Genomic DNA, 25,709 nt, shown 5'->3' on the forward strand with positions numbered 1-25,709 from the left:
GCAGTGCCCGGGATGCGAACCCAGGACCATGGATGTCAGAGGCTAATGCTCTAACCGCTCTGCCGGCGGAGCCCCCAATAGTTTTAGTTAAAAAAAAAAAAATTGACATTGGTTTTGGGCGCAAAACGTATGTCAATTTTTTTTTTTAAACTAAAATTTTTATGGGTTCTGCTGGCTGAGCAGTTAGAGCATTAGCCTCTGAGCTCCAGGGTCCTGGGTTCGAACCCCGGTCACTACCTGGAAATAAAAATCTTGGTGACGAGGGACCAAGTGTCTTGACATGACTTTACCAAGCAGGACATGATATTAGATGTTTTGAGTAGCATCTATAGTTTTAGCAAGAGCAAACTTTGAGATTTTTCATGAGGTTTGCCACACAAATACATACATATAAGTAAAGGTGAGTGAGGGCGTTGTGTATATTGTGGATCAAACTGCTTCTCACGAGGTTAAGTGAGCAAACATAAGAGCCACCACCCAAACCTGGGGGAAACCAGTTTACCGCTAAATGAGAAAGCAGGGTGATGGGTTGCGCACTTAGCTCAATGAGTAGAGTGCCCAATCGCCATGCGATAGGTAGTTGGTTCGAAACCTGCACCTTAAAAAAAAAAAATTAACATTAGTTTGGGAAACCAGTTGGCCGCTAAATGAGAAAGTAGGGTTGTGGGTTGGGCACTTAGCTCAATGAGTAGAGTGCCCGATCACCGTGAGTATGGAGTCCTTATTAATTTAGCAAAATGCTCATTATGCTCCTTTCCTATAGGTCAAAAAGTTCCGTAAGTAGGAAAAGAAAGTGTTTTCAAGCCAGCACTGCCTTTTGAAGACGGAAAAAGCAGACGTTTTTCAAGGCGGTCTGTCTGTGTTTGACCTCCACAGTAGTAAAAAGTGTTTTTGGGTGATCACCCCGGGCCACTTTAAACCCAAGAAGCTAAGCGAAGACAGCCTCGCAATCGAGGAAGAGCTCTAATGTTTTCCCCTCTGAATATAAGCAAGATCAGATCCTCAGTCATACCACCCTACTCTTCCTATTAAGATCAAAATCTCCTCTCGGGCCCCCGGGTGTCAACAAAGAGATACAGTAAATGATATGCAAATTGAAAGAGAGTGGGGGTGCTCCACAAATCAACTCGCTGGACCTAAATTTCCGACACACACATATTCAGGAAGGAATACGCATGTGAGTTTGGGTTCTGTCCGTGTGGTGAGAAAGAATTTCTGGACTACTGAAAGATCTGTCATGAAAAAAAGGGGGAAAAAATGCAGTGAGAGTTTCGGGCTTGAAAAGGATTTGTCTTTGGATCGGTGTTAAGACAGGCAATGTAGAGCGTTTAACACCGCTGAGTTTAAGGCCTTGTAATGCAACGTTCATGGAAAAAAATATGATTCATGTTTTTTTGAATGAATGGAAGTTGTTTTGCTTGATTGTATTTCAATGTTAGTGTTATATTTATCGTATTCTTCTTATTATCATATGAATAAAGTGTGGTGTTGAAATGGATCATGTGCAATTTGACATACATTCAATAAAAAATCAAAATTAATTTTCTATTGTCTTAACACGTCATTTGCAATGAATACATCATGACAAAAAAGGTTTGTCTTCTCATCATAAAAATGGAAAATTATCAATGTAAGAAAAAGGGAAGATCTGTAATATATGCCTATTGTGCACTGCAAATTCAATCTTGGAAAAACCTAGATGAATAATAGGCCATAGCAAATAAATGTATTGTAAATTATTTGTCTCTGTATTTTGTTCCTATGTTCTTAAGACACTTTTGGGCTTCATTTTCATAAACGTGAGTTTTGCCTAACATATATTATGACTATTACAGCATCTTACTGAGTCATGAACAGTTGAAGTGTTAGAAGTGAAGCTGTGGCGATTCACCGCATTGAAATACGAGATCCTAATCAAAAATTCATCTATAGGCCAGTTATTGGTCCCCATAGACCAGTGGTTCTTAACCTCGTTGGAGCTACCGAATCCCACCAGTTTTTTTTTTTTATATGCACGTTCAGCATAAAATAAAGTATGATTTTTTTCCCCCTCAAATTCCTGGCAGCACTGATTGACCAAGCAATGTCACGTGATCATCTGCAGCCAGTAATGGTTAAGGGAGCCATGTATAGATAGACATGATGTGTGGATCCGTCTTGACCTCCATGGCAGACACTCCACGAACCCAGGTTAAGAACCACCGCTGTAGGATTAACAACCAAAGGCAGCGTTCTTCTGAGTGTCTGTCTTACCGGCTGACAAGTCGTTAAGGCTCATCTCTGGTGAGAACGGGCGGGCAGTGGGCCAGGCTCTCGTACTCTTCTTCGGGGATGGACTCCGCCATCGACAGTAATTTGTAGTACTCATCCTCTCCGTCTAGCACTTTGATTTGGCTGCGAGAAAGACCACAGGTTGGGATTTCCCGTTACGGTGGGCTTTCATCGCGTGGAAAAAAGGGGGAGAGACTTGAGCTATATTCGGGTGGGTTATCAATCATTGGGGCGTGTCATTTATAGAACAAATTCAAGCGAGACCTCGCCTCGGACAATTGAAATGAGCACGCCGACAAAGCCGAAAGACGCGTGTCTCTAACGACGCGGGCTAGCGGCGCCGCTCAAAGCGTGCTCGTTATTTCGGTGGCTCCATTTACATGAGGAGACAACAACTCCATTTGTGGATTCTCCCTTTCCACAAAGGGCCTGCTCCGTTTCCAGCGAAGGAGGAAAGCGCTTATTTACCCAAGTTTTCTGGGCTTCCTCTTGCTCCCCTGGTAATCCAGAGTTCTCTGAGGAAAGGGCCAAGAGCACACAGTCAAAAGATGAGCCGAGAGTCATTAATTTTTAATTCAAAGTGATTTTGTGTTGAATGCGAGCAGCTGCTGATAATATCAGAAGTCACAGCATAATTTTTTTCCTGATCAAAGGGCTCAAGTGAGTGTGATGAAGCATGCATCTTGCTCAGCTTTGATAAACTGCATCAATTATTCACCGTGAAGGCAGACATCCTGACATGAAAGCAACAGATAAAGAGCATAAGCACATGTTCAAGACAAGAGGCGCAGAGATGTCGGGGGGTGGGGCTCCAGGCTCTGGCACAGGTAGCTTTAATTGTATTATCGCGCGCGAGCAAAGTCAGACAAAGGCCTTTACGGCCACTTTGAACTCACGTGCAGCTGGTTATAGTACAGGCTGTCTTCGGGGCTGTTAAGCAGCTTGAGCTGCCGGCCCCGCCGGCGAGGGGTCCTCTGCTGGAGCTTCGTCGCTGGACCTGCGACACAACAAGAGCGGGGCGGGGGTCCAATTCGGCGTTGCCAAGAGAGAAAGAGAGAGAGAGAAAAAAATGAATTGAATTGAAGCTTGACGACTCAAGCGCAAAACCAACAGCAGTTTGATATTCAGTTGAGAAAATGGTAAATTAACGGCCAGTAAAAGTCAGAAATTAGATTGCCATTGCTCAAGATAAGTGCTCCTCTTTTTAATCGTCTTTCCAAAGCTCCTAACACAGTGGATCTTGATTACATTGGATTTAACAAAAAAGTTATTTTATTGCTTGAAAAATGATTTACTCAACAGATCTCAGGCAATACTGGCAGACGCCTATCAGTCCAAACTTTGAAGGCATAGGCAATGGGGTTCCTCAAGGATCCAGCTTAGGTCCTTTAATTTTTCTTGGATATGAATAATTTACACAAAAGGTATTGCCATTTGTTCCATTCACTTGTACGCCAAAATTGATTTCTCCTGATAAGTAAGAGGCCCAAGTCTAATAGTTTTTTGCTTCAATTTTTACTGTGGCATTATGTGCGGCAGGTCGTTAAAGATCATTTTTAATGCCAATTTGCCCAATTGCGAACTGTAACAATATTCAATATGACTGCTGGCCCTTTACCATGCTCTTAACCCATTGTATCTTCCCTCATTGAAATGAATAAACATGCTATAAATATATTCCAGAGCTTGCGAATGTTTACTCACAAGTCAAAGGGAAAGAATAGCTGGCTGGCATCTTGAAAAACATTTCTTGTATATCTCAAGGGATCACTATGTTTTTACTTTTGCAACTTAAAATACAACAAAGACAGAAGGATATTCACTTTTGTGGATTGAAAATAACTTCACCATGCAAAGATGAAGAAAAAAAGTATGCATCGCAAATTGTCAGATTGCCATTACAACTCAATTAAAAGGTTAAACCAGACCATTTACACATTTGACCTCATTACTAGCATGTATACACAGACCCTTTACAATAAAGCATTCATATTTAAATATTTTTTTTTTTCTTCTTTGATGACATCCACCATGAAAACATTTCATTGAAGCTTGGCCTCACTCTACCTTGACTAAAGCTGAATTTGCTTTTTCCGTCTTAACGCTACTTTGTACTCTCTGGAAAGCGACCTCATCATATCTCGCTGCTGTACATCAAAGAGCACCCAGAGCCCACCTTTCACTACCTAACCCCCCATCTTTCAGCCAGCGTTCTCAATGTTATTCAAAGCGGCGTAGGTTTACCAAAGTCCCACATTGTAAACGGCCAAAAAGTTCATGTCAGCGAACGTTAACAGCAAATCTTTTCTTTGCCTGCATCTCAAGCGCACGCCGTGCCCCCCTATTACCAGTATTTAGGACTGAATAGATGCGTGTGCTGCCAAGATATCAGTAGCCTGGTTCGTCAGCAGGAATTTCAACTTATAAGTTTGGTTTCGATTCACAGAGGAGTCAAAGAAACAAACAAGTCCTATTTTTTTGCGCCCATAAGCACACAGAGAAATCCACAGTATCTGTGGAAATTGAGGCCATTAGTGGACTAATGATTCCAAAATGGTTTTCATAAGCAAATGATTTATTCCCTTGAATTTGCATCAAAGTGCTCAATCGCAAAGAACGAACACAGGCGTCCTTGAACGGAGCTGGAAAAACAGGATCAAAATGTAGCGACGAGAATTGCATCCTTGTTTTGCTCGTCTGTTTTTGTTGCCGTTAGTTGACTTTTGGATACACAGAAAAGTGTTGTGGGGGGCTTATTAAGGATGCGAGTCCTTGTGCAACCTATACTCCACTTCAACCATTACTCATACTATCCTTTTATGGCACTATAGTATAGAAATTTGGATGTGACATTATTTTGAGAAGCTATGTATAAAGAGAAAAAAAAAAAACAAAGTTTTGGCCAAACACCTAAAAAAAAAGTACGCAAGAGTATCAAAACAATATATAAGGTGCTTATTTCTATAAAAGACCACAAACACAATAACAGCAATGGGTGAGAAATGCAAAAATGTTCCCAGAGATGCCAAAAATGAGAAAACTAGAATTTTCTTCCCTAAACAGTGAGCATTTCAAGAAATAATTATCCATCCATTCAACAAGTTGGGAACGGACCAGGCTTACGAAGCAGGACTTTTGGGATTGATCTATTTAAAACAGTTTGTACGAGTTAAACGCTCCTCATTTAAGCCCATCGAGAGCAAACGTTGGGTCCCGTGGCCCAAGCCAAGTAATTGCCATTTCAATGGGAGTTAGATATTTCCCTCAGAGTACTGTGCCGTAATCTGTCGGCTGCCTTCTGCGCATTCTGACCCGCAGCGATGGCAGATCAGAGGATGGGTCAGGCTTCCCATGGAGGCAGCCCACTCTGAGCAATCATTGCCATTTGATGCCGGGCGGGCCCCAGAGGAACGCTGTTCGTGCAGATAGAGGGCAGGCGGCGGCGTTCCTGCCAACTGCCTTCTGGCACGGCCTTCACCGACCGCTCGGACACACGCGGGAGGCGCTCCAGCGGGCGGTCGGACGCTGGCTAAATGAGGGCGGGGCCTGAGAATAAGGAGGTGGCGCACTTCATACAAAATTGTTTCCTCGCTATCAAAATAAAGTCAAGTTTCCCCATCGTACAGATTACAAATGTTTGCCGCATGGGAGATTTAAAAAAGGGAAGAAAAAAATGTCTTCTGGAGATAGGTATTCTTTTCTTTGCAAAAGAGCGACGGTTGACTCACATTACATCTCTAAATACCACTCGGAGATCTGTGGGAAATCCCAAAGCTCCTCAGAAACAACATAAAAGAGACGCTAAAAGGGATTTTTACTGGAATAAATTAAAGATGGATTGATTTCCCATTTAAAGCTCTACGCGGCGGCCATTACCTGACGCCAGCCACCCTGGCCACACTTGGGGTTGCTTTATTCATGAGCGAGCGAGGTGGGCAGACGCTCCAAAACGAAGATCATTTTAAGATAAAAATGATCAGAGGGGGTTTTTTGATGTTGAAATGAAGCATGTCTAAGCCAAACAGCTCATCTCTCTTTCACAAACCACCTCGTCTGTATGCATACAAACATACGTGTGTATTTGGGAGAAAAGACAAAAGAAAAAGGCATTCTCATTCATCAGTTGCAAACAACAAGCTGAAAAGAGATCTAACGTTAAAGAGCTTTTCCAGAAGGTTGCAGATTTATGACCTCTTTTATCATTGGGGACAATAAATGCTCCCTCATGTGCTTTCCATTAGAAGACAAAATGATCAAGTTCTCATGCAGATAACGCTGGAGGTGATGGAGGGGGAGGGACGCCCTGCATCTGTTTTCACTAACGGGCAAAGAGGATGTTGTTACTTACATCCAGCTTTTCACACTGAAATCAATCATCTCCACTGACAAACAATATGGAACATAAGAAAGTCTTAAAAGAGCATCTGGATTGCGGAAAAGGAAGTCGCCCATTAGTCGTTTGACATACTAATATCACCAAATAGCCTTTTAAGCTGAAACTCAGCAAGATGAGTCAAAGTTAAGCAGAGAAGAAAGCAAAAGCTGGCCAAGCTGAAGATCTTCATGGAAGGGCTTTTCATCCTGACATAATAAGTACGAACAAATGCCAATTCATTTCAAAATCATATTCGCAATGAATATGATCGAGAGCTTATCTAATGTAAACAATACTCATGTATTTGACAAAGCGGAAGAAGGGAAACAAGATGACTGGCCTTGCCAAAAGTTTGCACGCCCCCTTAACTGGGGAAATGGCTCATTCCGACTCATGTTAAATTGCATCCATTATAGGAGATTAACACTTTTTTTAACACCAAAAACACACCTTGCATACAATGTTTCCTCTAAGCTGCACGCGTGCGCAATTGCGCACTACTCTCATCTTCTCTGCTCACAGCAAATCATATGGAGCGCACAAAATAAAATCCCAATTATTTTTATTTTTTATGCTGTGAGGCCGATGCACTAACCACTCATCCGCCGGGCCGCCCATTCCTAGATATTAATCATTACATTTTATTATTACTAAATCATTTATGTGTAGTAGACATACACCTGCTTATGGCAGGTGTGATACTGGCAGCATTCTGTTTTGACCCTGTTATTCTTCAGCTATCGTCTACATCAAATTTTCCATCAACGTGTAAAAGAAATGGCAATGAATAAGTTTGAAGTAATACAATGATGCGCGACTACCACTTTTTATTGCGCTATTATGCTACCACAATGCTTGAGTTGCAGCTAAAAAGTTAAGAGGCTCATGCTTCGTTTCCAATGGAGTTGCTACCTGGATGAGAAGTGGTCTCAACAACAACCACTTTCATTGGAAATAAATCAAGGGGGGTGGGCCTGAACTATTTCAATCCATACCGGCTTGAATTTTTTTAGTGTGAATATCAACTGTATATCATCTAAGACTTACTAATCCGTTTCAGTCAGTTCAAACTTGGCTACCCCAAATCAAACGACTCACTCGGCTGGTGCAAATTCACTGAAAACTTCAAGTATTATTCCCCACCTTCCTTCGACGTCTGCGGAGATTACGGGGCTAAAATCGTGATGGATGATGACTAGTTTGGAAGTACATCCTGTTAACGACTCCTCCTGACATTAAGGAGATTACGTAGGTGGCGTCAGACGGCGGCAACTCCTTCCCTGTAACTTGAGTCTTTCCTATCTTCCGCCGCTAATGCCGAGCCGCCGCTAATTTGCCTAAAACTGAAGACGTTCCACGGAGGCTCGCCCGTACGAGGGGCGGACGTATAGATCGGGAGGTTGAGACACTCAGAGGGAGGGAGAGTTTTTGTCTAGAGAACACGGAAAGGGTGGATCGTTTGTCTGGCAGATACGGATTGAGATGGAGAAGAGGCGGTGGCTGTGGTGATGGAGGCATGTGGTGCTGCACCTGGTAGTGCTGTGTGTGTGTTTGGCACGTGGGAAGATGTTTACTAGCTCCAGGAGGGAAACTACGGGAAGGGAAAGTCCGTCCCACAAGTGCTTATTTTTAACGAAAGCATTGGAGGGAGAATGAACCTTTGGTTAAACTATACAACTTTGCAGTTGATATATTTTGTGTTATTATGTATCAGGAATTGCAACTGGTCAGAAAAAAACTGAATATGCTACCTGACTATAAGTGTCTTTGCAATGACGTTACGACTTCTTTTGCCGAGGGGAGAGGGTTAAGGGAGACAGGACAGATTAGGGTATGACAGTGCATAGGTGAGTTGGTGAACAGATCTGTTTTTCTCTTATAAATGTCATCTTTTACATTGGTTTCACGCTGTATAGTTTGACACATATTTTGTTTGGAGTGAAAAATTAGATGTTTAAATCGAATCGGGGCCTCATGCTAATGTGGATTAAAAATACGAAACGTGTTCTCAAAGTGGGTGGAGGGTAATTGGGAAGATCGTAGGGCATGAACTTTAGTTAGATTTTTTAACTTTCCACTCGACAAATTGTGATTAAATCAATTACAATTTGAGACGGACCATAGATTTTCTTGGCTCAAGATTGTACTATGATGCCTGGTAAGCCAGAAAGGCTTTGAAATTAGGCTGAGGTTGTTAAAACAAATGTCCAGAAGAAAGAAAGTGAAAATCCATCAATCTCTACTGAATATGTATTGCGCAATTCTCCAGCTATGGCCAATAAATCAACATTTACTTTTCCTCCTAGTGTTTTTTTTCTCTCTCTCCCATCCCCATCCCGTCCGTTTCTTCAAACAAGCAGGTTAAAAGTGTTTTCCAAAGTGCAGAAGTAATTGGTCTGTGTGTTGTTGCCCCACCAAAGCGCCATCTCTCTCGTTCTCTCTTTCACACTTGACATGTATGTTTACCACAAGCATAATCTTCAAACAGCCTTTAAACATAAGTAGCTCAGCTTTCATAAAGCATAAAGTCAGCTTTGACTGATCCTCCGCTCCATCCTGTTTACCACGCCAAGGAGCGCTCTGATCATATCGGCTGCTCGCTCGCGCAAAGTCGTCCTTTCTCGCCCGTACCTTTGGCGCCTCATTTACAAACGCGTCGTAGTTATTAATATTCATGCCGGGGAGACAGGTGACGAGAGGTGACACCGTCTTTAAGAGCGCCAAGCTTACACGACGACAAGGTGTACGTGAGACTTTCCTGTCTGACAAAACACGGGAAATCAAAGGTCGTTTCGGCAAAGCGCCCACAGCTCAAAATGTTTTCAGGATCTTTTTACAACGTGCACAACTCATAGTACTAATCGTTTGTGTTTCTTGTATTATTTGCGAATAAAAGTGGGGACCCAAAAAAAAATCTGTTGCAGGTTTGACTTGTTTTTAAACAAACCTAGAAGTGTGGAATTCTAAATTGAAGTTTTTTGATGTACTTAGTTTAATGTTACTACATGCTTCATGCCTAATTCTTTTATATTTTGTTGTCCGTCCGTTTTTTAATAAAACAAGCACACATTGAATACTGTGTTTTGCACATATTTTAAGGAGGATTTTTTTTTACCTAAAAAAGTAAAAAAACTGACGTCCCTTGGAGGAAAATGACAAAAAAACGACCAGTCACGCACAAAGATGGCCCAAGAAATGACTATTTTTTCGCAATGATCATTTTCCAATGCACAACTCATACACTGTAGTCCCAGTTTTAAGAAAAAACATTCCCTGCCCTTCAATATCCTTCCTTCTTCCACTAGATTCTACATTTTCCCCGCAAGACCCAACGTCCATCAAACAAATTAAAGACTCTCCTGATCACGCCCACCTGTTGCGGTCGTATTGGAAGAACGGCGGCGAGAGTCCGAAAGGGCGCGCTAATTCGATTCTCGCGGCTAATCTTGACACTTGAGTCGAGCCCCGGCCCGGCAGAACCGATGCAATCACCGGAGGCGACAGCAGGATAAGACACAGGAAGGAAGTCAGTCTCGAGACATCTGGCAAGGCAAGGCACTCGTGGAAAAAAAAGACGTAGAAGAAGAAGGAAAAAGAGGCCTTCAGATGTGCGCAGATCAAAGCGTGCCCTTGGTGCTGGAGCCACACTGCTCTCTTATTTAAATGGACTTTCCTGAAAGCAGTCAGACCTTGGAAGAGAAACCAGCCAATGAAACGGTGGCTGTGAATGCCAGAAATTTGTTCCATGATAGATTTCAAGACATCAAAAGAAGACGTTTGACCTCACTTGCTATTGACGTTCCAGTTTATATCCTACCAATGAAGGAATGAACGATGACCTCTTGGGGAAATATGGACAATGAGGAGTGCAGATATTAGATAAGAATGATAAAAGATACATTTGATAGGATATCAGGTCCTATTACAGTACCTCTGGGTCTAATATTTTTGCTGTAAATGTGCATTGGAACAAAAAAGTTGGGCTTTTTAACCTATGTAACGTGTATCTATGTTTTCCAAAGCAAAAGTAGATGTTTGCATATAGCTTATTTTGATCAACTACAAAGATAATAAGTACACTTTTGCAAAGTACTACAGAAATCTGAGATGATTCACCTGTAAGCGTGAAGAAATATTGCAATTAATCGCGAAAGCCCCGTATGAGAGCGTCTTAAACTGAAGAAATTACGGAACCGAGTTCTTTGACAACCTCAAACTTTGTTTCGTAGCGCCACTGTAAACAAACAAGCCAAGTGCGATAAGACAACTTCCTTGATGGAGGTAGCAACACAAAAAGCACCTCATCACTCTGTCGGGATATCGGGGCTTTGTGTTGTGTCGAAAGGAAAAGCTGCAGATTCTCCCCAAACGCGCGTTTGACTAAAGTGGCATTCATTGAAATGTCTCCTTCCGTAATTACTCTGACATTCCAAATCAGACACTTGAGTAGCGTTGATGCCTGGGAGCGGGGGTCACCTGTATGCGGCATTAGCGAATTAGCCGCTATCTAACCCAGACCCGCTGTGGTGCGCTGACACTAATCCCGGGCCCGCTCCGAGAGCCCCGTCTGTGTTACATTATCACGTCTAATCCCCGTAATCTTCCCAGCCGCGCGGGGAAACGCTATTCCACCTCCGTCATTTACCTCGTCACTCTCTAATAACTCTAATGAGGGGTTGGGCGGGGGCCCCGTGGCCCCTAGTGCAAGGCTGGATACAGGGCGTAATCGGCGGTCCCACCGCGCCGCCACCCACTCAGCCTCCCAGGCACCGACCGGCATTAATGTAATTCTTGCCCCGGGGCAGCGAGCGAATCAAACATGTTCAACAAATTAGGGTTTGTGTATTTTAAGTCATTGGCTGACAGTGAATAATCAGGTTTTAGTGTCATTGATTGCCATAGACGTACAAGAGGTAGGGCCAGGGGGGCTAGGGTACAGTGGGGGAGATTTAACTCACTGGCTGACATTGACGGTGACAGATGTCCAAGAGGGAGGACGGGACGGACTAGGATATGACAGGGGAGGATCATGGAACATTTAAACTCATTCGTGGCTATTAAGGGTGACAAATGTCTAAGAGGGATGACAGGAAAGACTAGTGTATGACAGGGACAAGGGTTAGGTGCTGCATTTTAACTCAACGGCAGCCAAGGACGGCAGTAAATGTCCAATCCAATTGAAGTGGGAGGGAAAAGTTATTGATCACTGCCTTTGACGGCGATAAATATCAAAGAGAGGGGTTAAGAAAAATAAGGGTATGACAGGGGAGGGTGACTCAACCATTTGAACTCATTGGCTGCCATTGTGAAATGTGATGTATGCGGTCGTTTCGTTGCTGGTCTTTTGGTCGCTAGACTTTTGGTCGCGGTCTTTTGGTCGCCTGGACCCAAACAACGGGCGACCAAAAGATCGGCGACAAAACAAGATAAAACAACACGGTCTACGCATCAATAAAAGCCAACAATGGCCCTGAGCATTTTCACTGAGCGGACGCTTGAGTGTATAAGAGTTTGTATGTACATGAGTTGTCCCCTTAGGAAGGAACGTCAGTCAGGGTCTTAACAAGTTCTTCAACAAAACACAATAAAAGTATGGGAAATTTGGAGCTTTTCTTTAGCCTAATAATTAATAGGGCATTAAGTATGACTAAATAATAATTCGCAGTTTGTATTTAGGGAATTTGAGCAACGATTTAAATGGTAATTATCAATAACCTTCCGGGCGACCAAAAGACCGGCGACCAAACGACCGAGTACCGTTGACGAGGGCCCAAATATTTAGCACGTTATTGCACGACTTCTGGCTGTCAACAAAGACTGGCAGCGGAGGATTAGAATAGGGGAAAGGGGGCCCCCACGAATCAAAAATGGCACTTTATCCACTAAAGCGGGATTTCTCCGTAATTACCTGCACCCGGCGGCATCGCGCGCAGGCTTACCTTGTTTACACAGTGCATCTCTCAGCACGGCTGTCTCCCCGCGAGGCTTCGTTACGCCGTCTTTGTCTTTCCCGGCGTCTTTCACGCGTCTGTCTCGGCTGTCGGGCCCCACCTCGAAAGAGGAAAAAGTGGCGTCAAGCCCCGGGCTGGTGGCGGGCCGCGAGCAGAAAGCAGTTCCGAAATCAACTCAAGTATACGCCGCGTTTTGTACGTACAATTTAGCGCGCGTAGCGTGCAACATTAGCACGCTTTGCAATGTTAATCAAATGCTAATGCAATTGCCCCACCTCCTCGCAAACACACACATGGAAACTTAGTAATTGTAGAAGGGGAAAAGAAAAAAGAAAAAAAAACAGCTCATGGACTTCCTCATATTTAATTTGATCTATGAATAAAAAAAAAAAAGGTATAGGAAAGTATTAATCTGCTTAACATTTCTAAGTACATCCTCCGAAGGATTTTGCTTTTTTAATCTTACATGTGCTCGGCAGAGTTACTGGCAAAAACTGTACATTTCCCTCATTTCATCCTTTCAACATCAAATGGTGAGCAGCAAAAATTGGATCAGACTTCAAAGAGTGTGATGTGCTCCAAGTCACGGAGTGGCTCTTCTATTTCACATATTGAATCCGAGCAGGATATCAAAGTGCTACCAAAGAACCCCAGGTCTTTACTAAAAAAGGGCTCTAACATCTGTAGAAAGAGGAGCGCAAAGACAAATCACCTCGGGGGGAGCGCGAGCGAGCATTTATTCTCAGCCGTGAATTTCCAGCTTTTTGATTCTCTCGCTCCGTACCACCCTGTCTTCTCCGCCGAGATAGAGGCTGAAGTGCCAGAGCTCTTTTTTTCTTCTTCACTTTTTTTTGTCTCAAGGACTCAAAACATTTCCAAAGAAATAATCTGCAGTTTTAAAGAGGAGCTCTATTTGAGATAGACGGCTAAAAGTAGAAGGTTAAAGTCAAGCCATTTCTCGTTTGATAGATATTGCCTTACTCACAAAATTTCCCTTCTGTAGGCTCCTCAGGTTTGGAGAACTGTGAAAGGAAAGAGCATTTTTAGTGGCAAGAACAGAAATGACAATGTCGGAAAATACAAAAGTGAGTTGAAATAGTGTCGGTTTATCACGATGAAGCACAGCATGGAACGGTGCAAAAATGTCAGTGATTTGTAGTTACAGTTCACATCCACTGACGACAATAGTGATTCAAACTGATTGAATGTTTGTCGACGTCAACGGCAGCGAATCATTTCACACTTGTTGTTGTGAACTGCATTAAATAATACCCCAGTTTATCAATGGGTCAATGCAATAGGTAAGGCTTTTTGTGCATATTAAAAAAAACTATATTTACCCTTCTGATATCCTTTATACATTAAATTTTCCAGGTATAAACCTGTCTTTGGTAAAGTTCATACGGTCCTTCCCGAATCAGATGGTTTTATTTTCACACAAATGCCGTAAAAGCAGGAGTGTTTGGTTCGGGTTTGTCAGCGAGTACCTGGTGTATGCTCTAAAAACCAAAACGCTCTCTTCAGTGTCTACAGTCGACTCCAAAACGTCATCAGTATTAGCCATATTTTTCTGTGCGGCGACATCCACGTTAAGCAGGTACTTTAAACTACTCTGACAGCCACAACTGTTGGGGTTATTCTGGGATATTATTATATATGTGGGTATTAATCATTATATGTATCTGTGGAATATTAATCATTATATGTATGTGGAATATTAATCATTATATGTATATGTGATACATTAATCATTATAAGCAGACAGAAGCTCAGTATAACAAGGACACTTCCCCCCTGCAGCTGGCTCCGAGGACATTTAATTGTTTTGAGGACTATTGACCAGACGGAACACCGAGTCCCGGGCCGAGGACTGTTGATCTGAGTTCGCAATGAAGATCTGTGAAGGACTATTAAATTGCTTTGACTTGGATTCCGGCAGATGGCAATAATCAAATAAACTTCCGAAAATACTCGCATATTGTTTTAAAATACTGTCGCTCGTTTCACCTTTTATGGAAATTATTATGCTTACTTGTGCAAATTCTTACGCAGTTGTTTTTGGTTTCCGATCTGTTATGCAATTGTTGTTGCTGTTGTTTTTTGACCTTAATTGTGTTATTCGGTTAGCTTATGCAATTGTTTGAATAAGATAACTATAAGTGTTTTGATTATGTGCGACTAAATGGACAGAGGAGGATGCCTTTCTTCAGAATACTCTGGTGGCGAGGACGAGCCAGGACCGATTCTCACTTGCAAGTTATCGCTAGATTATGTCTACGATGTCTCTCCTTTTATTAAAGTAGTTCTATTAATCAACCTAACAACAACGCACTCCCAAAATATGTGATTGTTACGCATTCCTAGCCACCTCACCTTATTGCACTAACGTCGCGGCCAGTGAACGTGTACGAAAAACCAAACGAAAAGCACGTAAGGTGAGAATGGAGCTCCCTGCAGGAGGAAAACGGGCCAGATCATGTCAAAGTAAATCTATATGGAGAGATTCCAGTGCTGATTAAACAGAATTATTAAGTGGAGGTTTGAAGTATTTCTCACCAAGGATTATGATTGTAAACACGGCGAGAAAAATCCCCAAAGAGCCTTCGCTCAGTGGAAGGATGCGAGCTGCATAACACTTTCAGATGTGTAAATTCACAATTTAGGAGATGTTCCGAGTTGCCCAAAAGTCTAACGAGGTTTTAAGTGTGAATTGTGAAAACATGCCACCTTTGTTGTCGTATATATTTTTAGCAAAGGCCGCCGTTTGTTTTCACGGTGGTCGAAACTTGGAAAGCCCGGTCTACTACGAACGATGGGTCCGATTTCCTGAACGAATTGCTCGCAAATGCGCCGGATCAACCCAAAGACTCGGAGTCGTACATCTGGAGACCGACGCGGCGCTCAAAGTCCTTTTTGCGGCCGCTGGAAAGATACTTATCGCGTTTGAGAGCGTGCGAGAGGAGGAGCGCGGGGAGGAGCGTTGTGATGGGCTTGAAACAACAACGTATTAGTAAGAAACCAGAGGCAGCGAAAGTAGTTCTCGCCCGATAGACGCCCTCTTGAGCATGACACTAAGAGTCTTATTGTTTGGCACGGCGTGAACCGCGATAGAAGTCAAAGCCTCAAGGAGAGGATGCAAAGGCTCACCCCATATGGTCCTCTCTGGTGGTCTTCCCGTCAGCCTCGGGGTGACATCTGCGCCTCTGAGGTTCGCCGTCCTTACGCGCCCGATGGCCCCTGTAAACTGCATTGGAGATGAAAATCAAATATGTCGTCATGTAAACAAAGTTTCTTTGGTGTTCAAGACGTAATCTTAAAAATCTGCTCAAAATTTAGCGAGGGGGGAAAACGAGTCTGTAAGGAGTACGTACTTGGACATTGTTGGGCCTTGTTGTTAAAAACAATCAATTGAAATGTGCTCAACAACTTAAGTGTATATAAATTCAGTATATAATCCGGTATATAAACATCCTCAAGTTTTTGGGTGGATGCCTTGCTTTACTCGCGAGAAAAAAAGCACAAGATGGCGGCCACAAAGGTAACTCAATGCACTTCCTAACAAAAGGCAGTCTTTTTTTTTAAGAACTAGGCTTTAAGATGTGAGAAAAGATGACAGTTAATGGAGTCAATGGCAAACAGCACGTAAATGAAGTCATGGAGTTATTTTTGGGGGGCAATGTAGTGACAAAAAATCTAAAATTACTCAATTAAAGTCGTGACCTATTTTTATGTTAAATGAATCAGTAGATGTTCGAGGTATGCACACTTCAATTTTGGACGACGTAAACTTTTTGTACACGAGAGACACAAAACGCAGTCAGTCGATACGCAGTATTAAACACGCTAATGCAAGTTTTAAAATATCCTCGGAAATGACCAAATCAGAATGGAAAGCAAAGAGCTAAATGACACAAGTGTGCTGGATCTTTTATGGATACTAAACGAAGAAACCTGACTACGTTGCGTTTGGCTTGTGAAATTAAATGTGCAAAAAAAAAAGGGGGCAAAATGGACTACATTGTTAAGGCACGCTTGTAATTTACACGGCTGAATCTAATCGATGAGTGTGCGTGTCCCTCGGGGGCGCACAGAGATCTGAGGGGCCACCAGGCTCATGTATTTGAAAGGCATCTGTTTATTTTCCCAATGCAAATGCGCCCCACCTCAAAGGCTATAAGCTGCCGAGAACACACCGTGTGAATGTGCTACAGCGTGGTGCCGGAGGACGGGGAAGGGGATGGGGACGGGAATGGGGAGGGGGGCACTTATGTCAGGTTCAGGTTCTCCAAATAAGCCAAGCCCCTCCCCCGCCCACCCGCCGCCAGAGGCCACGAGCGAGCGCGGCGCTCCGAAGCGTAAGACGGCGGCGGCGACACGGAGGCTTTTCCCCACGCCGCCATCCCGTTTATCCCGTCGGCGGACTTATTTACAAGCGTGCTCGCGGGCGACGACGTCGGACAAAAGGTGCACGGGGGCTACCGGGGGTGCTTCGTGTGCCAGATGAGGGAAGCCCTTAGAGAAGGGGGCCAAACAAAGCCAGATCTCCTCCCCCTGCCCTCCTCTATCCTGCCCCCTTTTTGGCAGCCGCTCTTGTCCTCCACATAAGGGGAGGGGGAGGGGGCAGGAAGGTTAATGTGCCCACTTTGATCTCTGTCAAGGCACACTGAGTAAGAATTAATTTACATTTCAGATGAAAAGGTTGACAGTATAAAAAGGCATCTTGTTTCTGGTATGCGAGGGCTGCGTAATAGGCGAGGAATTTGAGGGAGGAAGTGGCGAGGAAACAAGGGATAAGCCCCTCTCTCGCCTTCGCTGGCAAAGAGATGAAAGGGAAGACTGATCTCAGTATGCACTGTTCTTCAGAAACATGGGGACCAAATGCTGGCCAAAAACTTTCAAAAGATTTGCTCCATGCATTATTAATTAATTATTACTTCTTCCTGGGCTACTCATGAGATCAAAACGGGCCGGGCTGGACAAAGATTTCTTTTTCTTCTTTTTTTTTTGCAAGCTTTCATACCCGGCCGGCCGTCAGTCTTTTGCCCCTACTTGAAAATGTATGAAAAAGTCTGTTTCCACCTGACACTTTGACCATGAGAAATTCCAAAGTGGGAAAAACTTGCAAAGCTTCTTTTTTTTTTTTACCTGACTGGATACGGACCGCCGCCTTTTCCCGCTCCTTCTTGATTTTCTTGAGGTTCCGCCGTGTGATGAAACCCCTCCAAGCTGGCGAGAAAAACAAAAAGGGTGTGCGTTTGTGTGAAAGCAAAGAAGGGGGCGCTAACATCGAAAACTCAAGATCCCACTTCAAAACAATGTGTAAACCGGGTGGCGCAGAGATGAATCCTTCTTAATTCTCCCAAGTCCTATCGTCTCCTCTGAAGCTTGCCCTCGACCGCTCAAGGTCAAGCGGTGGCTATCAAAGGTATCCCCACAGTAAACAACGCACTGAGGGTTAATCCCAAACAGCCTACAATCAATCACTTTCATTGGAGAAAGCTAAATACAACGTGTTGTGTAGGAAAATGGCTCCAATACGAACACTGCCGAAATATAAATCTCTATTTTTTTCTGTCCGACCAAGCCGTGAGTTTACCTTTGATTGCGCCATCGGTTTCAACTATGCAGAGGCAAACCATTACAAATTTTTTTATTGTAGCGCCATACTCCCTACACCCTTTAGAAAGGAAAAATAATGTTTAGCTCCCGTTAGAAACTGCCACCCTCTTGCTAGCTTGAAGAAATAATCACCACAAAACACCTGTCCAAATGTAAACAAAAGACGAGTGCGCACGAACGGGACTGTATTTTTTTCCGGCTTTTAAAGTAAACAGGTTAAGTGCATAATATACCTGACTGGATGATGATGGCACAGTTATTCCTCTTCTCCTTCCCCTTTCTGTAACGTCGTGCCCCCAGCCAGCCTTTAGTGTAGGCTTGCATTACCACCACCCGAGCTATCACCTCCCTGAGCAGTAAGTTCAGCTGCTCCACATGGTAGTACTTCAGAAATACCTGAAAAGACAGGAAGAAGCCAGGGTAACAACCTCGACTTCAAACAAAAGAAATGATTTAAAAATGATCTACTTTTGTGCTTCCGATGACCCAATCTTCCAGTTTGGCTTGATTTAATATGGTGGCAGCATTCTCCTTGTTGCTTTCTGGCATTTGATGAGCCCGGAATGCAAGGTAGTAGTACCTAGAAGAGAAGTCAAAAATTTAGTCTTTCTTTGGAACCACTACTGGTCAACAGGTCTTGGTTCATCGCAATGATTTTCGCTTTTGTGTCAGTGTTGTTCCAGTCTTGGTCTGGATTTTTTTCCTTGGTTTTTACTCCCAAATGTTTTGTCTATATTTCTGCTTTGAGGCATTTATTGCTCCAGAATTACGTGTTGGGCTTGACTCTCTCAATTCTTTTTGTTGACATGGTTTCAGTGCTTTCTGATTTGGATTCTGATTTACTGGCCCTGGTCTTGCCTTAGCAAGTGGTTGCAAAAAAAGTTGGAAAATGTTCAGGATGAAGCAGAGAAACTTCTGTAAACAACAAAAATGTCACAAAAGGTGTTCAATTCACAAAAACCTCCAAACATGACTACTTCTGCCAGTTTCATTTTTTTTTGTAACCTGCTCAAGATGAGTGAGGTGACTCGCCAATACACGAACTAAATAACAAATTAACCTTTAACCAATGCAAGTGACGTCACATACAATTCATCACGTGCTTAAAGTTTCAACGCTGTAGCAATTCGATCACATTTTTGGAAAACCTCTGCCTGATCTACAGTAGACTTTGACTTCCCCATCCCCCCTCTCTCAGTCTGGGAAGAGCCGCCTGCCTTTGACCGCTTGCCAAGCACTCACTTTGATCCTCTTGTTAGAGTTTACCAGCCCGGGACAAAGTGGCACTAAAGTGGCATATGATATCCGAGTACTTCTCTCCTCCGTTCTGGTCTCGCTGGGAAAATGACGAGGGGCCAGCGGACGTCTTTGAACGGCGCCCTCCACCTAAGCCTTCATTTTCTTATTTCTGTTGATGCCTGTTTTGTCTTTGATGATAAACACAAAGCAGTGCTCACAACATCAGACGGGCCTTTGATATAAAAGGATGCGTTTTAAACTAGGTTAGATTCAAAGTGGGGGTTAGTCGTTCCGGCCGGCCGGCTACCTGCATGACTCTGATAGGATAAAGTAGACCCAGTGGTCCCATTCGCTCCTTTATATGAAAGACTGATGCTTCTATGGTTTGCAGGTAAGAAAAAAGTTTTAAAAAATCAAAAAATTGACCTCAGCTTTTGTAGTCAAAGCAATTCAAATTGGACGATTTGTTTCTAAATAAAAACAAATCTAGTCTTTCAAAGTTAAATCTAAAAATATACTAATATTGGGGTATAGAATTTATGGATAGTGTTCCCACTTTTTAAAGCTTACTATGCAATCATCTCCATTACTTTTTCCCTCCAAAACACATTACTCGTCCTGTGAATTGAATTTCATTTCACCTCAAAAATGGAAAAGAAAAATGGTGTTCTGAGCATTTGACATTGGAAAATGATTGAAATAGCATTTCACGTTTTGCGTGTCATACCGGGTGACAAATTCAGCAAAGGCGATGCGGTGCGAGTAGCCTTGGCGGCGGATGTTGACCGTCTCCAGGATTCCCGTGTAGCGCAGCTGCACCATCACTCTCTCCTCGCAGAAACACAGCGCCCGCCTGTCGTCGTTGGGCTTGATGCAGCGCACAAAGTGCGGTTGACCCACGACCATCTTGGAAAGCAGGTCCATCAGCGAGTACTGTAAAAAACATTGCGACAGTAATTAACATCACGTCCCGCAGCGTTGAGGCTGGTTGAACTATCGTTATTCTCATTAGAGCCAAATGTTCAAAGGCACTGATAATTGGCATCTTTGTGTTTTGGGAGAATGTAAATAAATGTCTTGATTCTCAACAACTTGTAAGTGGCTGCTCGTAAATTCAGCGCGTCTGAATTTCAGTGTTGGTGGGATGATCACCTGTGTCACACGCACATCTGTTGCCGTGCGTCTGTGTCTCCAAACATCTGTCAGCGGGGTGACGCAAACCATGAAACGGGTAGTCCGAGAGTACGAGTTTTTAAAAGTTTTAATGGAGATTGTTGACGGGAAGGAAGGATTTTTTGGGGGGGTGGGAGGTTGTGGTCTACAATGGTCTTATGAAAAGTACAAAAATTGTGCGAACCTTAAACGTAAAAGTTGTTTGCTGTAAAATGTCTATTGTATTAAAAATGAATTAGTCACAATTTTTAGTCACAAAGGATTATCCAGTCAACATCAAAATGGTCTTTGAATGTTTGAGCGAAGCTGTGTTGCTATAAAATGGAAAAAAATAATTTAAAAAACCCACTAATTTCAAATAAAATAAAATAAATCATATAACATAATTAAGGGATAAATAAAATACCGTTTAGCATTATTGATGCTTTCTTTTTTGCATACACCTTATATCTTCCTAAATAAACATTTTGAATTGTATATATAATCAGAATTATTTAATAGGAGGCCAATAAAAATAGATTTTTTTCCCCTTTTACTTCATGACATACTTGAACTTATCCGGTGCCAATAATGGCGCAGGACTCTCCAAAGAATCTCCAAATACTGGTACAGAAACCAGCATAACTGGATCTGAAACTAATTCTAAACCACTAATAACTTAAACAACATACATTTACAAGAGAATTTGACTTTTAAGAAGGAGAACCTACACGGAAATAGGAGGCCACAGTCTGTCTCCTCATACTGGTGGTATCTTCTGGGTGACGCATCATCTCCATGGTGTCCACCTGTGCACAGACACGCACGGTGAGCGAGCATCGACAGGCCGACCCGAACCGGCCTTCCGACGCGGCACGCTTGATGTCACTACCATTTATTGGCGTGGCGGACGACAACGCCGAGCTCCCGAGACATAAAGGTATCGACACGGCAACTGAAAACGGGCCATTGGGGAACGCACAGCTGTACAAAGTGTGGCGCCTGTACAACCCGTGCCCATAAACACTTAAAGCGAACAATCTAGAGAACGCGCGGGTGCCGCTTTGGGGCACGGTACAATTGCCGAGTCGTCTGAATAACGAGGCTAGCCGTCATCAAGCGTACGGCCGTCCCCGTCCCAACGCCGGATTAACGAGACGCAATATAAGCGCTGTAATGGCTTTGGCAGTTCGTGGCTTCATCAAAATTAATGAAGCGATAGATATTTTATGGTAAGCCTACGTGGCAAAGTGCATATCTTAATACTTTAGTTCAACAGAGAAAGAAAGGTATATCTTAAAAAGCTCTCTTCGTGCACTAGTACGTGAACGTGGGTCGCCTTTGAGAATTTCTGATCATTCGCGAGTACAAAGGCGAGACTTGTATTTAAAATGGCCTAACTAGCTTGGCTTGACTTTATTCTGCTTGTTCCAACAGTCACTTGCACTCAACTTTGCTTTTAAACTTTGATTGTGCACATGACGGCGTACAAATTACAGGAGTCGCATTGACTTTTAAAAGGTCCCTTTCTTTTATGCGGAATATTGGAGAAGGTTCATATTGCCCAAAGACAAATTGTGATTATCAAGTGGAAGTGGATCACAGTCCAAGTTGGAGAAACAGAGTCCAACTTTGTATGAGGGAAGTTCAAAAAGTTGGATTCAAAAGCCTCAATCATTGGTCTATTGACGACTTCTACTACTCCCGACTTGAACCTTGTAAGGATAAGCGGTTCAGGGCTTATGAAATCGACTGTTTTTTGTTTTGTTTTGCCCAAATAACAACATTTCATATGGTTACCTTACCTTCAAGAGGTATTTGGGAGACTTTGAGTACAGGAACGTGCAGAAGGGAAACATGGAAAGAAGAGAAAGACAAGTGTAAAGGCAAAATAGTTCAATTAAAATGTTGGAGGGAAAAAAAAGGAGCTAAAGTGGTTGGAAATATGTATAATAAATATAGAGGGGAAAAAGGAGTGGTGGGAAAAAAAGTGTATATTAATTAAATACGGAAACGGGTGTTCTGATGTCCTTATATGTTAACGTAAGACCTTAATGAATGTTTGTAAATTATCATTAGCTATGTTTCCGTTATAGCTGTTCGCAAAAAATATGCGATCGTTAAAAATTCCGGCCCAGTATAATTATGACTTATGCACGTTTCTGATAAAATCTAGTGATATTTCATTTTACTGAAGAAATGGATTTAGAAAGTATGCAGAGTACCACCGATTGAAGCACACTATAATTTGTGGAAATCAAAGTTTCCTTAAGTGGCCATTAAGATGCGAAAACATTCCAAATTCTTTTTAGGCCCCTGACACCAAGTGCCAGATGGCGATGCCGCCTCACCACAAGCAAGAGAACAAACATAACAGGCCAGTCTATTAATGTGGCTACGCTTCACGGCATAGTTATTTTTTATTTTTTTATTGCTGCGAATGGCTGAGCAACTCATAAAAAGCACAATGCTCGTTCATAAGCGACACGCCGGGCGTCAGGAGTCTCACCTTGGCACGTCCTGAACTCAGCTGCGGCGGCAGAGATCGTGAGGCGGCGTTCACTCGGGCTCGGGTGCTGGCCAAATTCCCTGAACAAGTCAAAAGTGCATATCAGTGCAGGTTGGACATCATGTCAGAGATCAGTAGAAGAATGGTAGAAGTTTTGGGGGTGGGTGGGGTGGGGGGGTTTAAACAGGCGATATATTCATTGAAAATACTGCTTTTATATTAACATGATCTTTTTCCATTTTATTATATGCATCTATGTAGCTTTGTTTGTTTAGTTTTTTTATTGTCTCTTATTTGATGAATAAAATAAAAGTTTTCTTCTCACCTTTTTGTGGCAACTAATTTTATGCAGAGAAAGTGATATATATATATATACATGTACATAGTATACATGTACATAGTATACATGTACATAGTATACATGTACATAGTATACATGTACATAGTATACATGTACATAGTATACATGTACATAGTATACATGTACATAGTATACATGTACATAGTATACATGTACATAGTATACATGTACATAGTATACATGTACATAGTATACATGTACATAGTATACATGTACATAGTATACATGTACATAGTATACATGTACATAGTATACATGTACATAGTATACATGTACATAGTATACATGTACATAGTATACATGTACATAGTATACATGTACATAGTATACATGTACATAGTATACATGTACATAGTATACATGTACATAGTATACATGTACATAGTATACATGTACATAGTATACATGTACATAGTATACATGTACATAGTATACATGTACATAGTATACATGTACATAGTATACATGTACATAGTATACATGTACATAGTATACATGTACATAGTATACATGTACATAGTATACATATACATAGTATACATATACATAGTATACATATACATAGTATATAGAAAAATTGGGTGAATTGGATCATGTATGTGGAATGGATATGATTCAGGTCTGTTAATACAAACATATTTGATTACTAACTTTGAAGATTTTTGAAGAATTAAAGCTGTCCACCAAATTCTAAGTAAGCGCAACCCATGCACGCGATCAAATCAAGAACTTTTGTCGTGATCTAATTGAATTCACAAAGTCAGAAAAGTATTCCGGTATTTCAAAAGTTTGCAATTGTCCTTTTACTGGGGATATTGTAAAATTTGAAACTGACTAAAGTAAGCAACATAAGAGAGCGACCTCAGGCTATATGCTCTCTTACAGTTCTCCATCACAACCACAACAAATGCGATGTTTGAATTGCATCTCCAAAGAGCATAACGTTTGTCAAAGCCCCTCTTTTTCTTCAATCTCTTCAGTATGCATGCGTACCTAAAGTTGCGGCCTGCGAGCGTCTATTCACAAATGTGTATTTATTCTGCGGCGTGTTATTCAAAGACAGTTTGGAGCGCAGCTGCGTGCGCGAGAGAGCACATTAGGAAGGCAGCATATGCACGACAGTCTCAACCTTTCAAAGTTTCCGCACAAGATGTCCAAATGTTTTCCCTGGCTATATCTTCACAGGCTAAACTGTGATTAATAGCAGTGAAAGCAGCCTTTGAAGCAGGATTGGGGCATCAAAGTCCTAATCCATGGGTGGCAGGATTTTTATAATGAGTGCGAAGTATCTTAACCATTTCAAAGGGTTTACTCCATGAATAAACAATAGCTGCACAGATGTGCCACACACGCACACACACACCTTTGGCAGGGAAAAAAAAGTACACAGTATACACACACAGGCGTTCATTCCACCAGCATCCGAGTGAGTACGGTGATGAGAAAATGCTTTGTAAGTTTTGGAACACAAAACCTAAGTGACAGGGCAACAATTGCCCGGGTGCACACACCGAGCTTATTTGTACTTATGATGCATTTCAAGTACAGGTTGAGGAGGCAAACAGCTCGCAATGAAAGACCGGATCAGTCCCAGCTCCTCAATTCGAGATTGTGCGGATGACAAATGTCAATCAAACAGAGATATTACAATCACACCAGAGAGGATCACTTGGAAGAAAGGCATGGAACAAAGAGAGCACGGCATCGCAAGGCAATCCGGCGCTCTTAAAGCTCCTATGACATTTTACATTTTGGCTATGTTCAAGTCATTTGTTTTTATAGTGCTCTTTAAAATAGCTTCTCTGGTGGAAAGAAACCCAATACAATGCATAATATAGTTTTAAACGGGATTATTTCTCGGGAAAAGGGGACTTTTAAAAACAGTCTTTAAAAATAGCCTTTAAAAACAACCAGTGAAAGAGCTAAGTGCTTCAGGGGACAAAAAATAAAAACCACATACACATGGTCTGAAACAATTCTAAGATAAAACAATTAAAATAGTAAATGGACTTTCACGTGTAGAGAGCCTTTCCACCTTCAAGGCACTTGTGCTATCACACTATAGATCAGGGGGTAAGGAACCTATTGCTCAGGAGCCAGATGTGGCTCTTTTGATGGGTGCATATGGCTCTACGCTAACCTGTGAGCTAAAAATATGGAAACCGTCAGTGAGAGTTGATCCCGAACGCACCAATAGGAGACTTTTTCTACTTTAAAAGTGGTGAAAATGCA

General features: G+C 42.4%; 1 protein-coding gene across 1 annotated transcript in view; it reads right to left on the bottom strand.

The window, feature by feature from the left end:
- myo3b (myosin IIIB) overlaps positions 1-25,709 on the bottom strand; it is a 58,686-nt gene that overhangs the window by 8,066 nt on the left and 24,911 nt on the right. The window contains exons 23-35 of the mRNA XM_077616668.1: positions 23,117-23,196; positions 22,413-22,433; positions 21,339-21,416; positions 20,183-20,388; positions 18,685-18,796; positions 18,450-18,612; positions 17,743-17,823; positions 15,745-15,841; positions 13,583-13,619; positions 12,586-12,697; positions 3,168-3,268; positions 2,740-2,786; positions 2,254-2,394 (exon numbers count right to left, since the gene is read on the bottom strand). Of these exons, the coding sequence (XP_077472794.1) occupies positions 2,268-2,394; positions 2,740-2,786; positions 3,168-3,268; positions 12,586-12,697; positions 13,583-13,619; positions 15,745-15,841; positions 17,743-17,823; positions 18,450-18,612; positions 18,685-18,796; positions 20,183-20,388; positions 21,339-21,416; positions 22,413-22,433; positions 23,117-23,196 (1,262 nt within the window). The 3' untranslated portion in view covers positions 2,254-2,267. The remainder of the gene's footprint in view (positions 1-2,253; positions 2,395-2,739; positions 2,787-3,167; positions 3,269-12,585; positions 12,698-13,582; positions 13,620-15,744; positions 15,842-17,742; positions 17,824-18,449; positions 18,613-18,684; positions 18,797-20,182; positions 20,389-21,338; positions 21,417-22,412; positions 22,434-23,116; positions 23,197-25,709) is intronic.

This window comes from Stigmatopora argus, chromosome 13 (genome assembly GCF_051989625.1).
Source record: "Stigmatopora argus isolate UIUO_Sarg chromosome 13, RoL_Sarg_1.0, whole genome shotgun sequence".
NCBI classification, from domain to species: domain Eukaryota; kingdom Metazoa; phylum Chordata; class Actinopteri; order Syngnathiformes; family Syngnathidae; genus Stigmatopora; species Stigmatopora argus.